The sequence below is a fragment of the Monodelphis domestica genome, chromosome 7 (assembly GCF_027887165.1).
Source record: "Monodelphis domestica isolate mMonDom1 chromosome 7, mMonDom1.pri, whole genome shotgun sequence".
NCBI lineage: Eukaryota > Metazoa > Chordata > Mammalia > Didelphimorphia > Didelphidae > Monodelphis > Monodelphis domestica.
The window spans coordinates 144917992-144935031 of NC_077233.1; the positions used below are offsets into that span (position 1 = coordinate 144917992).

General features: G+C 42.2%; 1 protein-coding gene across 4 annotated transcripts; it reads left to right on the forward strand.

Annotated features, from left to right (window-relative positions):
- The first annotated feature begins 2784 nt into the window (after positions 1-2784).
- On the forward strand, positions 2785-13582 carry MRPL28 (mitochondrial ribosomal protein L28). 4 transcript variants are annotated; one of them, XR_470308.3, is made up of 7 exons: positions 3046-3177; positions 6219-6518; positions 7686-7838; positions 10775-10909; positions 11462-11548; positions 12454-12683; positions 13184-13314. XR_470308.3 is itself a non-coding variant. In XM_001365117.5 (6 exons), exons 2-6 carry the CDS (start codon positions 6231-6233, stop codon positions 13280-13282), a joined length of 762 nt encoding a protein of 253 aa, XP_001365154.1. In that variant the 5' UTR covers positions 2785-3177; positions 6219-6230; the 3' UTR covers positions 13283-13582. The 4 variants fall into 4 exon arrangements, 3 of the variants coding, with proteins under 3 accessions (XP_001365154.1, XP_016279627.1, XP_007499253.1); XM_001365117.5 differs by lacking the exon at positions 12454-12683 and having other exon boundaries at positions 2785-3177; positions 13184-13582; XM_016424141.2 differs by lacking the exon at positions 12454-12683 and having other exon boundaries at positions 3061-3186; positions 13184-13582.
- Positions 13583-17040: the final 3458 nt, after the last annotated feature.

Sequence of the window (17040 nt, forward strand, 5' to 3'; positions counted from 1 at the left end):
GTTTTTCTATTTCTGTCAAGGGAAGAAATATTCTCTTCCTCCATCCCTAAGTCCAGGTCATGAATTCCAGCTCTGTCTCTGCTTGAGGGGCCTAGAGGATGCAGACCTGGGTATTTGCCATCAAAACAGCTGTGTGACAGTCAGCTTAGAACCAGAGCTTCTGGCCCTCCTGACTGGTCAAGGGTAGATTTTTGGTTTGATGTGATATCCAAAGAAATCCCATGGAGGCCTCTAGCTTCCTAAGCTATTAAACTGTACTAAAGGGCAGAGCATAGCTCAAAATTGCAGGCACTCAGCAAGTTTGGGAGCAGGTCTGGAGAAAAAGGACAGAGTTGAGGAAAAGAGGAAGATGAAGGTGAGTCAGAGAACTGCTTCTGCTCTTTCCCCTCACTTCTGTGAGAAAGTCAGGATACACACATTATTCCACAGGGAGAGCCCTGGCCACCAGCTACCACAGTCCAGGGCTTCATGGCTGAATGCTAACCAGCTTACCCTGTTTCATGCCCTCTTTATCTCTGAGACTGAAGGGGCCAGCACCTTGGACTGGTTGTGTTGGTAGTTTCACTGTAATCTTTATTCTGGTTATCTCCTAGTGGAGTTGTCCCTTTTTTTGCCCGTCGTGTTCTCCACGCCTCCACCACCCCTGTTTCTCAAAAACTGCTGGGCCTTCTCTCTGGAAGAGCAGTTGTATTCATCAGGGCTAGGTAAAGGAGGCAATCTATGGGAATCCTGTATGTTGGAACCATTGGGATGGCAATCTGGAATTAAGATCAAAGCTGCTGTTCGGTTTTGTTCAGGGAACTAATGACAAGTTGGTGAAATGGAATCAGTAGGGAGCTCTGTAGATGACATTCTCCATGGGGAATTTACTTAAGCACTGTCATCCTGTAGAGGCAATTCTGGGTAATGGATAGAGAGCCAGCCTCAGTGTCTAGAAGGAATGTCCAACCCAAGTCCTCCACCTAACCTTGAACAAATCACTTTACACCTCAGTGCTCTAGGCAACAATCTTAGTTACAGAGAAGGTGCCATCTAACAATACCAGAGGAAGTTCCCCATGGCAACACAATCACAGGTCTAGCCTAATCTACTCTCCCTATTGTCATCCTTATCTGGGATCAATCTATCAGGGTATGATAGAGCTCAGGCTGGGTTCAGAAATGTCTGGAGTTGTGACCAATCTGAGCAGCATTTCTTTGAGGTGGAGGCTAGGGAATAGGTAACAATAATAGCTAACATTTGCTTAGTGCTTATCATGTGCCAGATACTGTACTAAGCACTTTATAATTCTCTCATTTGACTCATAACTACCTTAGGAAGTAGGTGCTATTAACTCAATTTTATAGGTAAAGAAACTGAGGTAAATAGAGGTGAAGTGATTTGCTCAGGTTCACGAAGCTAATCAGTATCTGAAGTCAAATTTGATCTCAAGACTTCCCAACTCCAGGCCTGGTGCGTTATCTACCTCACTGCTTAAACTAGTGACTAAATAGTAAACAGGTTTGAATTTTAACTTGAGATATATTTTTGAGCAAAGAAAAGATAAATCAGACCTGTGTTTTAGAAATATCCATTTGACAGCCATTCTAAGGCTAAGTTTGGAAAGGGAAGAAGGGAAAGCCAAGTAAGAGGTGATAGTAGTTGATGAGAGCCTCAGTTAGGGTGGTGGCCTTATAAATACGTAGAAGGGGAGGGATTCCAGAGATGATATAATTGACATGACATATACTTCTAGAGGTATAATTGACATGAATTGACAACTGACTATATGAAGTGATGTGAAGGAGAGAGAAGACAATTTCTATGTTGCAGACTTGGATAACTGGAAAATAGTGCTGCTTTCAATAGAAATAGGGAAATTGAAGGAGAGGGTTTTAAAAAACATTGAGTTTTGTTTTAGACATGTTGAGTACAGCTGCACATGCAATATCCTTTTGGTTTCTTTTGTTTTCTTTTTTAAACCCTTACTTTCCATCTCCTTTTGGAATCAATAGTGTATATTGGTTCCAACGTAGAAGAGTGGTATGGGCTAGGCAATGAGGGTTAAGTGACTTGCTCAAGGTCACACAGCTGGGAAGTGTCTGAGGCCAGATTTGATGCAATATCCTTTTGGAATGGATGGGATATTCCAAATGAAAACACCAAACAAAACAATTTTGCAGATCCAAATAGGCAATAAAGATTCAGGAGTAACAAATCTGCATAGAGGTGATGGTTTGAAGTTATAAGCATGGATGGTCAAAAATATTCAAGAGTGGGGCAGCTAGGTGGCTCAGTGGATTGAAAGCCAGACCTTGAGATAGGAGATCCTGGGTTCAAATATGGCTTCAGATACTTCCTAGCTGTGTGACCCTAAGCAAGTCACTTAACCTTTATCACTTAGCCTTTACTGCTCTTCTCCCTTGGAACCAATACACACAGTATTGATTCTAAGTTGGAAGGCAAGGGGGTTTTATTTTTTAAAGTGTAGCAAGGGGGCCAGGGCAGTGCTTGTCCCCTTCTGTTGTTAATCTCCCTCAAAGTTAAGACATCCTGCCTGTGTTCAGGTGGTGCTATAAGAATCACAAATGTGATTAAGTATGAACAGAAAAAGGAGAAGCAGCAGAGCATGGAGTCTCTAAAACCCAATGGAGAAGAGTCCTCAGAAAGGGGAACATTGCCAAATGTAGGTCAGACTGGATTGAGAATTGGGGAAAAGTGATTAGATTTGGGAATAGGGAAGATGCAGGTGACTTCAGGCACCAACAGTTCAATAAAAATGACCTCAGGTGGCGAGGCTAGATCTGGCCTGGAACTTCTTAAAAGACAGATGTGATCTGATTCCCACGGACTGAAGTTTTGAATGGAGAGTGCGTAGCACCTCCATCCACCTCGAGGAGGTAATGGATACCACAGGAAAAGACTGCTGAAGCTGAACCAAGAGCCTGGGGTTTGAGGGGGTCAGCTACGGAATCCGCTGCGGCTTCCCCGCATCAGATAGCTTCCGTCTCCACCCACCGTAAAAGCCATCTTCCCAGCTTCCTCTTGGTGCCCCGCCTCTCCCGCTCTGTCCTCGGATACGTACGGATTTCCCACGTGGTCTGGCCCGGCGGTGATGGACAGATCCCCTATCCTGTCAGAGCGAGGAGGAAGGGATGCCGGCTTTGACTTCCGCTTCCGCCGGGGCCGCGGGCGCTTGTGAGTTTGGTGTGTTGGTGGGGTCCTTTGGGGGGGGTGGGGGGGTCGGAGGAGTTTTCCGTGGCTTCTGCTTTCTCTATTTGAAATCTAAGTGAAGGCAACCCAGAGTTAAGAAGTCAGATGGTCCTGGGAGGACCGGGGAGCGAGGGGAAGGGACTGGAGAACTGCCCTGAGGTCTCGAAACCTTCCGTCATAAATACAGTATATTGTAGAAGGCGCTTACTTTTCAGGTATAAGTTGGACTCGATGGCCTCTGGAGTACCCCTAAAACTCCGAGAGTCAGCGACACCCTTCTGTAGGCGGTCGGGATAATGACTCCCGGCATGAGGAGATCCCTAGAGATCATCGCCAAGAGGGAGCACCAGCACCCAGGGAGAGGGAACATCTAGAGAAGAAAAGACTTAGGAGAGACCCAGATGAAAGGATTCCACTTGTCCTTTTGGCCCCCAGAGGCATGACGAGGGCGGCGGGGGAGTGGGGCACTTCGGAGGCCTGTTTTGGCCCAACATTAGAAAAAGAACTCCCCAACAATCAACTGTGTCCACCTTTGGAATGAGTTGTCTTTTTTAGGAGACAGGTTTTCTATAACAACAGAGTTCAGCACAAACTGGATGATCATCTTTTAGGGATTCTTATATTTTAGAAGGCATCTAACCCGACCCCCTCCTTTTGGTAGGTAAGGATGCCAGAGAGCAAGTGACTTGATTAAGAAAAATTAAAAGCCTTCTGAGTCAGTTTTCTTTCTCCTCTACTATACTACACTACTACCAGACAGAATCAATACTAGGTATCTGTTCCTAGGCAGAAGAGTGATAAGTCCTAGGCCCCTGGGGTTAAGTGATTTTCACAAGTACAAACAGCAAAGAAATATCCGAGGTTAGATTTGAACTCAGGACTCCAGTCTCCAGGTCTGGTTCTCTATCCACTAGGCCACTTAGCTGCCCTTATCCCTTCTGTTTTCAAGAGGCCTATGGGCACTAGGCTAGGAATCAGTGACCTTTCAACCCTTCATAGACCCATAAATAGTTAGAAGGATCCTTGAACACCATCTAATACAACCCCTTCATTTTACATAGAAGGAAACTCGGTCCCAAAGATGTTTGAAGTGTTTCTGTCAGGTTCACCCAGGTAGGAAGTATATACTTGGATTTCTAGACACTAAATCCAGCTTACAAGCCATTCTGAGTTGGACACAGCTATTATTGTTAGGAAGTTCTTTCTGATATTAGGTCAAAATCTGCCTCCTAAGCACCCCCTTCCCCTGACCAGTTCTGCTTCTGGAGAGATAGGACAAATGGAATTCCTCTTTCACCTGACATCTGTTTAAAAGTGTTATTATATCCCTCCTCTGGCTTCTTTAGACTAATAGCACCCTAAATAAGGTAGAATTACCTTTAAGGTAGAATTAAATTAGTAGTTGAAGATTTTCTACAGGCATAAATTAAATAGTTCTTTCTAGCTCTAGTAATTCCACTGGTAAACCTGTTCTTAAAAATGAAAGATCTCTAAGATCTCTTCTAACTCTGATATTTTGATATCATGACCTTAGTGGTAGTAGATGATATTCTTCCCTTTCCCCCAGCTGGTATAAGTGATAGACTCTCCCCTCCCCAACAATAGTTTAATGCTCTTTTACTTTTGAATTTATATTTGTGGTCTTTCCTGTTCATCACACCTATGAGAAGCATAGGAGGCAATGGTTACAGTTTCCATTTTATAGCTGTAAAAACTGAATGGTAATGTGACTGACTACTCAACTGTGATTACATGCCTGCCTTCCAGTGATAGATAAGGGAGAATGTCACCTGTTAAACAAAGCTCAAGGCCTCTGCAAGGGGCAGAGAACAGCTCATTTTGGAGCACTGTTATAAGCTGGACCAGAGAAGGGGTATGATTTGCCCAGATTTATACAGTGAGATCTATAGAGGCCAGATTGTGGAAAGCTTTAAGGACCAAACTAAAAATTTCAGTCTTTATTCTTTCAGTTGGTAGAGAGTAATTGGACTAGTGTTAGTAGGAGAGGGATATTACCCAAACTTGAGTGTCTGGTTCTATTACGCTTTACCTGGTCATTGTTAACCCTAGTTTTTTTGTTTTGTTTATTAAACTGGTTAAAATGTGTAATAAAACAGATTGATATTATGGAAAGAGTCCAGGATTTTAGGTTAAGAAAGACAAATTAGGGGCAGCAAGGTGGCTCAATGGATAGAAAGCCAGGCCAGGAGGGCCTGGGTTCCTATTTGGCCTAGCTGTGTAACCCTGGAGAAGTCATTCCCCAGCCCCCCCCACCCCCCCCAGGTGCCTAGCCCTTACCACTCTTCTGTCTTTGGAACAAATACTTAGAATCAATTCTAAGACAGAAGATAAGGGCTTTAAGAAGAGAGATGGGTTTGTGTACCAAACCTAACACTTGTTATTTGTGTTACTATGGGAAAGTTGCTTTGTCATCTCTGATATCTTAGTTTCTTTAACTGTGAAGGAGGAGCTGCATTAGATCAAAGGTTCTTTTTCTTTTTTTAAATCTTTACCTTCTGTCTTAGAATCAATACTGTGTATTGGTTCCAAGGCAGAAGAGTGGCAAGGGCTAGGCAATGGGGGTTAAATGACTTGCCCAGGATCACACAGCTGGGAAGTATCTGAGGTCAGATTTGAACCAAGGATCTCCTTTCTCTAGGCCTGGCTCTCAATCCACAGAGTCATCCAGTTGCCCCCCAGATCAAGGGTTCTTAACCTTTTTGGTGCCATGAATCCCTTCTCAGAATAATGTTTTTTAAAATAAATTCATAATTGAAAGAAATGATAAATTTTAGTTAGATGTTAATGAAAATAAAAGTGTCACTTTTTTTCACATCCAAGTTCATAGATACTACCCCTCCCTCAAAAACTTGTCTCTAGGCTTCTTAGATATCTATAGACCCTACAATGAGAACCTTTGGCCTTGTTGATCTCTGAAGTTCTTTCTAGCTCTAAGTTCTACAGTGTTATAATTAATGATGTGAGTGATGATATTACAAATTATTTGGGGCATTTTTCTTTCACAGTAATTCCCCATAATGCCACTGCACAAATACCCTACTAAACTATGGAATACCTTGAAGCTGAGCCAGGGGATTTACTCTCGCTTGCCTGAACACTACCTCAAGTCATTGAAGAATGAAGGGACACCTACTGCAGTCCATTATAAACCTCATGGAGTCAAGTACAAGATAAATCCAAAGAATGGACAACGTGAGCTTGTCCAGGATGTTCCCATCCCACTATACTTTCCCCCTGAATCCCAGCGGGGGCTCTGGGGTGGTGAGGGCTGGATCAGAGGTTACAGATACACCAACAATGACAAGGTACATGTGTGTGCATGCGTGGTGTATGTATGTTTTGGTGAGGAGGCAAAGCTAATGAGGGTAGTCTTAGTGTGGAAAGAGGACTTGAACTCGGGTCTTCTGATTCCACAACAAGCATTCCTTCCTTAGCATCACAGATGCCTCTATAATGGGAGGGTGAAAGTCTGGTGGCCTTTCTCCCCCTGGTAGTGGCAGGTTCTTGGATTTGAAGAGGACCTGGTAGAGTAAGCCTGCCCTCCCTTCTCCCTGCTCTATCAAGCACATCTTCTCACCTTTAGCTATTGCTAAATCAATAATAACATGGTAAAAAGGAATGTCTCCTCTGGTCACCTCCTGTTGGCTCTCCCTACTTTGTCCCTGAATTTTCTTGTCCCCTTCAGCACTTTTTTACACAAGCTGAACCCTTTGACATCACATGAGCTTCAGTCTCCTAGTCTTTGCACATGCTTAGTTATTTGGAATGTGAATACCAGTGAACCATGAACACCAAGTTTAATGTGTCTCTAGCAAAGTGGAACTTTTAGAAGGTCATTAGTGTTAGGAGAAGGATGAGAACTCCAGAACTCAAAGTGGGACTGACTGAGGCAGAGCTAGCTAGGAATTTGAAATATGAATGGGGATGAAAATGGCAAGGGTTGAATCAGGTAGATCAGGTCCATATTGTAGGGGTATATAGAATAGAAAGAGGACAGCTGGGTGTGCTGACAACATGGATAGTTTAATAAAATAGGCCCCTCTTAATATAGTATAACTTTCTGGGTAACTTTTTAAAAATTGGCCCTTCTGTATACTGAATAAACATACTAAATATTTATATTAAATAAATACCATAACTTTTTTCAGGCAGGGTTCTCATATCCCAAGGTCCTAACCTCTGATAAACCTACAAAGTTTTTGTGTATTGTTGCCTTGTTGAGGCTTTCCCTTGAACCAAAAGAATAGGATGGATGACAGGACTACACATGAGATAGGAAGAGAGAAGCAGCAGCAAACCTTGAGCTAGATGGGGCAAGTGAGTGCAGGTGGGAACTCAACTGAAGAAAGGAAGAAATACCAAATCTGTGTGTTTTGGCAATTGCAGAGGGAAATGTTGCTTCTCTTTCAGGAAGAGCATTGGTGATTATGTGAGAAGTTTGCTCACTTTTAGAAACTTTTTTTTGCCTTTAGCTCTCAAAGCGTGTAAGAAAGACGTGGAAGCCTCATCTGTATGAACGAGAGCTTTACAGTGAGATCTTGGACAAGAAATTCAAAACAATGGTTACCATGAGAACTCTGGACTTAATTGATGAAGCCTATGGATTTGATTTCTATATCCTCAAGGTGAGGCCCCAGGACTATGGAGAGGGAAAAAGAAAAGCCGGCTTTTATTTTGGGAGATCAGGATCAAAATTAGAAACAGGTCAGCTTCATTCTGCCTGGGCTTACTCTTAAGTTTGGTTGGTGGCCACAGCTGGCACTTGACATTAAAATAGAGATTCAAGGTTTAGTTTCCTTTGCAGTATTTTGGGGAATAAAACTCTCGGTGTCTACTCTGTATTTCAATGTTCAGTTCACATTTTAGAAAGGATGTTGGCAAATGAACATACCCTGGATGATGAGAGAGCTGGAAGCTGTGTGACAACATAAGGACCAATATAAAGTGAAAGAACTGTGCTTAGCTTGGCAAAGAAGAGACTTATTGGGGGATGGGAATAATGTATGAAAAGAATGACAAGTGATAATTATCTTCAACTTTTTGAGCTCTGCATCTTAAGATCCTATAATTCTTTGGGTAGTCATGTGGAAAATGGATTAGATTATCACTCTTGGCAGGATAACTTGTTTAATCCTGCCCATGTGTGACTATTGGCAAATCATTGAATCTCTCAGTGTCTCTGACAACTAACTCTCTAAGATGATAAATTGCAGAATGGTTTCTGATATTCATTGATAAAGGATTTTCTCATGGGGAGAAAACAAAAATCGCATACACAAGTGAAATCACAGGTTCAGACAAAAAAATTAATTAAACTTGTGCTTGACTTCCTCAAAGGACAAAACTAAGATATTGCTGCAGATTATAACCTGATATAAGGAAAAACTTCCAAATAATCCGCACAATCCCAAAAGAGATTGCACTGGATCTGCCTTGGGTAGTGGTGATTCTTCTATCACTAGAGAACTAGAGAACTTGTGGATAACAATGTGTTCAGATTCTAGGATATGGTATAAGGAGTTTCTTTTTTTTTCTCCATTTTTAATTTTTATTTGGTCAATTTCAAACATTATTTCTTGGTTACAAAAATCATTTTCTATTCCTTGTGACAAATAATAGAGTGTTTGACATAAACTGTGACCCCGAAAATATGGTTTCAAGACATTGTCTTGATTTTATATTAAAAATAAAGTGGTCACCATAGGAAAAATTCCCAAATATGAAATATACCCAAGTCAGCTGGGTTTTTATGGAGATTTTAATTAATACAAATAAGGAATTAAGGGAAGGGAGAGAAACAGAGTAAGAGGGAATAGTAGGAAAAAGCCTAGGCCAGGCTAGGCTTTAAGCCTTAAGAGAGACCAGTCAGTCTTTGATCACTTCTTTAATCAAGATCCTTCCAAGCAAAACTCTAGTGTTCAGAGAGACCCTCCAGTTTAGCTCAGGAAGCTCCACTTCAGCTTCCAAGGCTGAATTATTTTCAGCCACCAAGAGAGAGACCAGCCTTCAATTCAGCTCCATAGCTGCATTTCCTTCAGAGGCCTTCTGGCCTCCTTTTAAAGAGAATTTTCTCCTATGTCACCTTCCCTAAGTTTTCACATCTACCAATCACAGTAGAGTTTTCACAGGACTCGCCATTCTTAATTCACATCTTTAGTTCTCAACTTCTCTGGGTAGACTAAAACTTCACACCTCTTTTGTTAAGCTTGTCCCTTGCAAGTTTGCAAGTTGCCTAATCTTTTAGTGATTAATTTGACCTTCATAGGTACTTAGCACCCTTTTGTATTAGATCTAAAAATAGACCTAGCTTAAGGGCTTGGCCTCACTATAAGTATGGGTTAAGAACTTATCATTGTTCAGTAAGGAGTTCACAACTCTTATCTTCCCCTAAAGTATGCCTAAGTATGGGTGGAGTAATGTAAAGTTCTCACATTCCTGACCAAAGTCCCTTCATTGTTTTAAAATGGGGAATGGTCCTAACCAAATGTTCTAAGGTAGAGTCTGAGAAGTTTTAAGATTCACAAGTCTGAGAAATTTTAAGATTCACATCCTCCCTCCACCCCTCCCATAGCCCATACACAGTTCCACATGTAATAGCATGTGTCCTTGATAAGAACCCATTTCCATGTTATTATGTTTGCATTAGAATGTTCATTTAGAGTCTACATCCCCAATCATATCCCTTTTGACCCATATAATCAAGCAGTTATTTTTCTTCTGAGTTTCTACTCCCACTGTTTTTCCTCTGAATATGGATAGTGTTCTTTCTCATAGATCCCTCCGGGTTGTTCATGGTCACTGCATTGCCACTAATGGAGAAGTCTATTACATTTGATTGTACCACACTGTATCATTCTCTGTGTACAATGTTCTCCTGGTTCTGCTCCTTTTGCTCTGCATCACTTCCTGGAGGTCATTCCAGTTCCCATGGAATTCCTCCACTTTATTATTCCTTTGAGCACAATAGTATTCCATCACCAACATATACCACAATTTGTTCAGCCATTCTGGTATAAGGAGTTTCTGATAGCTATAGAGATAATATAGATGACCATTGAGGTCATTCTGAAATTCTTTTATTTTCTGAATATGGTCCAGAACCCCCTGAGTGGTCCATTGACTAACATATGATGAAAGTCACTCCAAAGAATGGCTATTTTATTTAAAAGTGTTTTTCATTTCTGATATGAACCTGTACTTAAAAACAAAAATTTGCATACTTTAATATAATCAAAATAATTCTGTTTTACTCAGGCAAACATTTATATGTGTCTTTATGTATGGAAAAGGGAGATGTTCAATCCCTTTAGGCCTCAGCACTGCTTTCTTTTACCTATCTTTTCCCCCAGAAAAAGTGAAGTCAGCCCCCATCTAGTCTGTAAGAGACCCTGACCATCCATGTTAGAGAGTGGGAGGGCTGAACCAGATCTGGATGTGGCCTGACAGAAACCTGTCAAAGGCTCTGTGATAATGGGTTTCATTTGCATTCCAGAAAATTATTGAAAAACCAAATTCATTTACATGATCTGTTCTTGATTAATGTGTGTGAACTTCCCTTCAGACTCCAAAAGAGGATCTGTGCTCCAAGTTTGGGATGGACTTGAAAAGAGGAATGCTATTGCGTCTTGCCCGGAGGGACCCTCAGCTTCACCCAGATGATCCAGAAAAGAGAGAAGCTATTTATAACAAGTACAAGGTGAATAGCCAAACTGATTTTTTGGCCAAATTCTGAACATCCATTTGAGTTAACTCATCCATGGTTATTCAGCCTGAGACCTGGAGCCTGTTACTGCCTTCACTCTTCTTCAAATGGGTGTTCCCTCTTTTTCTGACCTCTGGCACAAGTGACTGCTCCACTAAACTTACTAGTTACATATGTGTGTGTGTGTGTGTGTGTGTGTGTGTGTGTGTGTATACAATTATATTCAGTTCAACAAATGTAACTTATGAAGCGCATGCAGGCACTTGACAGTTTATAAAACGCTTTCCTTAGAATGACTATTTTTATCACCATTTTACAAACTAGAAAACTTGTAAGGCAACCTAACTTGGTAATGACAGAACTGAGATTCAGACACAGGTCTTCTGATGCCTTGGCCTAGTGTTCTTTCAGCTATGTTTGTGATGCATTTTCCATACCTTAAAAAACTATTCAAATGTTAGCTATCATTTTTATTATTATTACCACTACCTCACAAGATCTTAGATCATTCTCCATGTTTCCTTTTTTTTTTTTTAAACACCCTAGGAGTTTGTGATCCCAGAAGATGAGGCTGAATGGGTAGGGCTGACATTAGAGGAAGCAGTGGAAAAACAGAGGCTCCTGGAAAAAAAAGTGAGTATCAAGAACAGGGTCTTTCAAGGGCTAAGAGCAGCATCCACTGTTGTCTGATACCTAAACTGGTATTCCAGGTTATTTAGATCTGACCAAAGAAAAGTGACCTGTGAAAGGACAAGGGGAGCTGTTAAAACAGTAAAGAGGCATCAGGCATCATCCTCTCAAGGTGACAGGCTAAAAATGATGGCCAAGATGGGCATGAAGCTATGAAAAAAAACTATATCAGCCCTGGGTAAAGAACAGGAACAGACCAAGTCTTGACTCCTGTTCTGAGCCTTTCTCCTTTTTCTATTGCTTTTGTGACTCAGAGACTCAGAGCTGCAACTCCCCTTTATCCTTTTGTTGTAGCTACCCTTCTCATCCTTCAACCCACTCAAACATCAGTTTAGCAAGTTTATTTATAATGGGCAAAAAGATAAAGCTATATACAAAATGCACAGTCTAGATAGTATAAAACAAAGGATCCCATCTTAAGACTCCTAAACCATGTATAATGTGAACAACAAAGCACTTAAAGTTTTCCTATGTATACTGCCATGTGCTAAGTGCTTGAAGAAATACTAAGGTAATAGACAAGACCCCTCTCCTCAAGGAGATTATAGTTGAGTAAGAGGCTTCAGAAGTGCACCGATTGTGGTAGAGATTACAAAATGATTAGCTATATTGGAGAGATCTACCAGGCCTAGGAGATTCAAAAAGCAATGGATCATTTTCAGTTGAATAGATCAAGGAACTAACTTCATGGAATAATCTGGCAGGTAGATGACATTTAATAATGACTTTGAATAACTGCTTAAGTGAATCAGCAGCCAAGATAAAATTATTTACTTATTTATTTCATATAGCATATTGCAATTGCTTTCTTACCAAAAACTTTTTTGTGTTAGAGTGTCACTTTATAGTTGCAGAAGCTGAGACTGAGCAAGATGTTCCTCAGAAACTTGTCCAGCCACATTCTAACACAGTGAAGTGTTAGAATCTAGACCTTCTCCCTCCCAGGCCTGTCCCCTCTGCATTGCTCCATCTTTTAAGGCATAAGAGGAGAGCTTGTTCAAATGCATGGAAGAAGAGGATAAGTACCAAACTGGCACTGACTGTGGTTTTCTTTTCATACCCTCCACAATGCAAATAGGTACCAAGAGCAAACTCCAGCAGCTCTTTTTATATCCCTTGTGAGCTCATTTACTCAGTCCCTCCCCTGGACATCCCAAGACTTCTCTGATTCATAAATAGCCACTGTGGAGGTGAACTTAGAAGACCTCAACTCCTCCCTCATTGCTTTATCACAGGAAGAGACTGGTCTTTTGTTCATAGAACATTGGCACACCCTTTCCTCCCCTCGTATTGGCCTAAAGTGACTGAAGATTTGGCTCACTTCCTTAATCTTTCAGATCGATCCAAGGGTTCACCATAGCTGGTCAGCCCTGCCCTTAATCCTTTTAAGGTCTAAACAAAAGAAGGGAAGACTCAACCCAGTTTCATAGCCTGAGGGAGAAACTGTTTCAGCCTGACCTTAGAATCAGACTACACTTGGGTGGGGCCAAAGGGAAATTTGTTTCACAAAAACATCCCAGTTCAATATTAATTTTGCACATCTGTAAGACCCTCACCCACTATTTCTTCCCTTTTCAGGACCCTGTCCCTCTGTTCAAAGTATACGTGGAAGAACTCATTCAACAGCTTCAAGAGCAGGCACTCTCTCAGCCAGCTGTAATGCAAAAGAAAGCCTAGTGGGCAGGAACTTCCCAGAGACCAGACTGTTTCACTAAGAGACCCTTTGTTTCTTATCACCATCATCTTATCCAGGCCAAACCCACTGCTGCTTATTTCACAAGGATTTGGGAAGCAGAATAGATGAAGACTTCCTGCATCCCTGCTCAACAGAGCTCCTGGCCTGCCTCTGGCAGAAACCAGAGTGACAGACCAGCTCTAAATCATGGGCACCTTGAGCTCCTGTTGATACTTTGAACTTGGCACCTTTATTCTCTGAGACCAGTTATTCAAAGGAACAATAAACAACCCATCCAAGGATCCAGTTACTGACCAGTGCATTCCTTTAGCCACCCCTACCAGGGATTAGAAGCTAGTGAAGCCTGGTGCAATAGAACCACTATCTGCAGCCTGTCACATACCCTGTAGTTTCTTGTTATGTAACCAAAATACTGTGGATGCTCTTGAAGATATTTCTAGTTCTTGGAAGCCCTTCACACAAAGTAGATGACCTCCTAACTTTTTGTGTGTGTGTTCTAAAAATTTTATTAAAACTATAGAATCTTCAGTTTGACAAAAACATGCAGTGGAAAGAGGGCTGGATTTTGAGTATCAAAGGGCCTGGTTTTGAGTAGCTCTGCTACTCCTTATTATTGTGACCTTGGCCAAGTGACAACCTTTCTGGGCCTCAGTTCCTCATGTACAGGATGAGGAGATCTGAATAGAATAGTCTCTTGAGGTCCTCTGTACTCCTAACTCTGTGATCCTATGAATAAGGATCACATGATCTCTTAAGTCAAGGTTTTTCATTGTCTCAGGAAGATGTTGCCTTCCAGACTGCCTGTGCCAGTATCCTGTTAAGAGTCAGGTCCAGTGCTATATACTCTAGGAGCTGTATTTGATATTGGGAAGTGGTTCTCAGCAATCTGGATCATTTGGAACAAGTCAGAACTTGTGCTCAAGGCTTGTCCTAGTTCATGATGACAGCTTTCCTTCATACACAAAACAGACTCCTTGAGGGCATCACCTAGTTTGCTCTCACAGATCTGTGGGTTGTCTGGAATCTGGCTCTTGTTTCCATTGTATGCAGAGGCCTAGAAGGTGTTACACAGAAGGTATGTCTCAGGTCACACAAAAAACCTGATAAAAATGTCAGCAACTTAGGTCTCCCAAACTAGCTTGCTGTATGGCTGTACTACTGGTTAAAGCTCTGACACTAAGACTTAGGATTTTGTTTGGCTTTTAGCTTTAGTCATTGCCTTTGAGGTGAAGTGAAAAACTAAAGCTAGTGATACCAACTCACATTTGTTTAATGCCTCTTCTATCCAAGCACTTTCTGCCCCAGAATTAATCAACTGGGACCAGGGAAATGGTTCCCAAAGTTTTTATACTCAGTGCAGGCCCTGTCCTTGGCTCTGTCCTCGAAAACACTATCAGTAACAGATCGAAACATAAAAGGCAACTTAATTTGATTTGGAAATGGTCCAAATTTAGGGAAAAGTTCTAAGGGAGGCAATGTGGGATGGTAGAAAGGGCACTGAAATCTAACTGCCTCATGGCCATGTTACTCTGGACACATCACAGAGTCTCAGCCTCAGCTTCCTCAACTCTAAAATGGGGATAACAATATTTCCACTTCTCTATCCGAATGGGAAGAGAGCTCTGTACAACATCATAAAAAAGCGAACTGCTCCTGTGTTCCCTTACTGTTTCCAACTGTCACTTTGTTAAAGGTACCTTCGATCCCTTGCTATGTGTCTCAGGCTTTTTCCCTTTAGATGGATTCATTATCTCTTGCCTAAAGGCAGGAGAAAGAGGTATCTCTAATTAGCCACTCATGGGCACAGCTGGCCCTGTGCCTCTCCTTTAGAAAGGTACTCTGGTGTCCCAGACAGCCTCTGGCTGTTTTCATGTTGTGCTCTGTATGCACTCAGCTTTGCATGGTGACAGGTGGCCGAGCTCTAGGGCTTAAAGGCTCCCTGGTTCTGACCTTTGGCCCCAAAGCAAACTAATGATGTTCTCCTTAGGAGAAGCTGGCAGGGTTCCCTGCTTCTGGGTAAGGCAGTGAAAAGACTCCCTTGCTGGTGGAGGGAGTAACTACCTGAGAATGCTGTACAAGCTTCAGCCTTCAAAACCACAGCCCTCTTCATGACCTTTCCTGACTTGACCTGGCCTGACTCTTCCCACAGCATTCCTCTCATGGATCTGGCTCACCAGATGATTAAGGAACAACCTCCCCAAATGGCATAACAGTGCCACTGAAGCTAGGATGGAAGTGAGCTTCAGTTGAACAAGTCAGAGGTTTCCTCCCTGGATTTCAGTTTCCCTGTGTAAAATGAGGAAGTTGCATCAGCTGTTTTCTGTGGTTCATTTCAGCATTAACATTACATGTTCTGTCTTGCTCTGACTTTCTAGGTTTTCCAGGAGGCCCAGATTGGAAGTCATTGCTGTGGTCTTCCCCTCCCCTCTGATCCCTTAGAGAAGGGTGACTGGCTGGTTCCATGATAATCTTCCTCTCCATTTTTCTTCCAGGATATATTTCCTTCCTTTTGCCTTTCTTGCTTACTAGCTCTCTAAATCTCTTCTCTAGGTGGGGTTAGATGCACTTTAAGTAGGACCTAAGCTGCCTTATCCACCAAAAGCAGATGTGCTTTAGGAAGAGATTCCTTCTGAAGGTTGGTCTTAGCCCTAAGTTGCCTAAGGGCCTAGGGAAAATTAACTAGGCTGCTGTTCAAAACAGCAAGAGAGAAAGGTAGCCCCATCCTCCCCATGGCCATCTTACTTTGAGAGGAGGGAAAGCCAAGATGGAGAAGGGATAGCCCTGAGACACCTGGAAAATAATCTTTTTCCTCCTCTTCTCTCTCTCCTCCGCCTCCATCCCCCCTTGGTCTAGTGTAGAGCTTCAAGGCTGCTATGATCAGGGGGAAGGTTAGGAAAGTAACTGATTCCTATCCTGTTCTCCTTATGGCTGCCAAGATCTCAGGTACATAATTGCATGTACCTCTACCTCTCTCCCTTGACTTGCATAAAGCACTAGTGTTGTGGGAAGGCCTCTGAGTTCACAGATAAAAGATCTGAGGTAGCCCTCCACCACTTACTTTGGAATCCTGGGCAAGTCCCTTAACCAACTTGATATCTAACTTCATGGGACCAAAACAGAAGCAGAGTGAACCAGATGATCTCTTCAGGTCCCTGAGAGTGAGAACCAGGTCTGAGTTTACTTAGATCTTCCTACTCCTTTAGATGTCTTTCTTCCGGACTCTAGGAAAGAAGGGATATAGGATCCTCTGAAGTGTGTCCTTAGGGGTTTCTTCATTACAGATCTGAACTGGCTCCCTTTGGGCTAGGAGTAGTGAGCACCACCCAAAGCTCCTTGGTTAAAAGACTTCTCTGAATTCTAAAGGTGCCTCAGGGAGAATTAGGGTTCCCTTGTTGTGGGGGGCTTTAAGTGAACCCCCTGAGTTTGGGAAGGGGACCCTTTATAAGAATGCAAGACTCTGAGACTTAGCTTAAAAATAAAAAGAGAAATTTATTAATTTAGAAGATAATGTTGAATCTAGCCAGGAGGACACCATAGATGGAAAACTGCCTCCCCCAGCACAAGTCTGGGGTGTGTTCATCTGACCAGGGTCTGCCTGAAGACACAGGAGGTGACCCTCATAGTTTAGGGGACATGACAAATGTCTTAGATAGAACCCAATGGAATTGTCAATGTGGAATCCTGAAACCCCAAACTTGTAGCCTAGTAAGATCTGATGAACCCCAAGTTTTAGGACTAG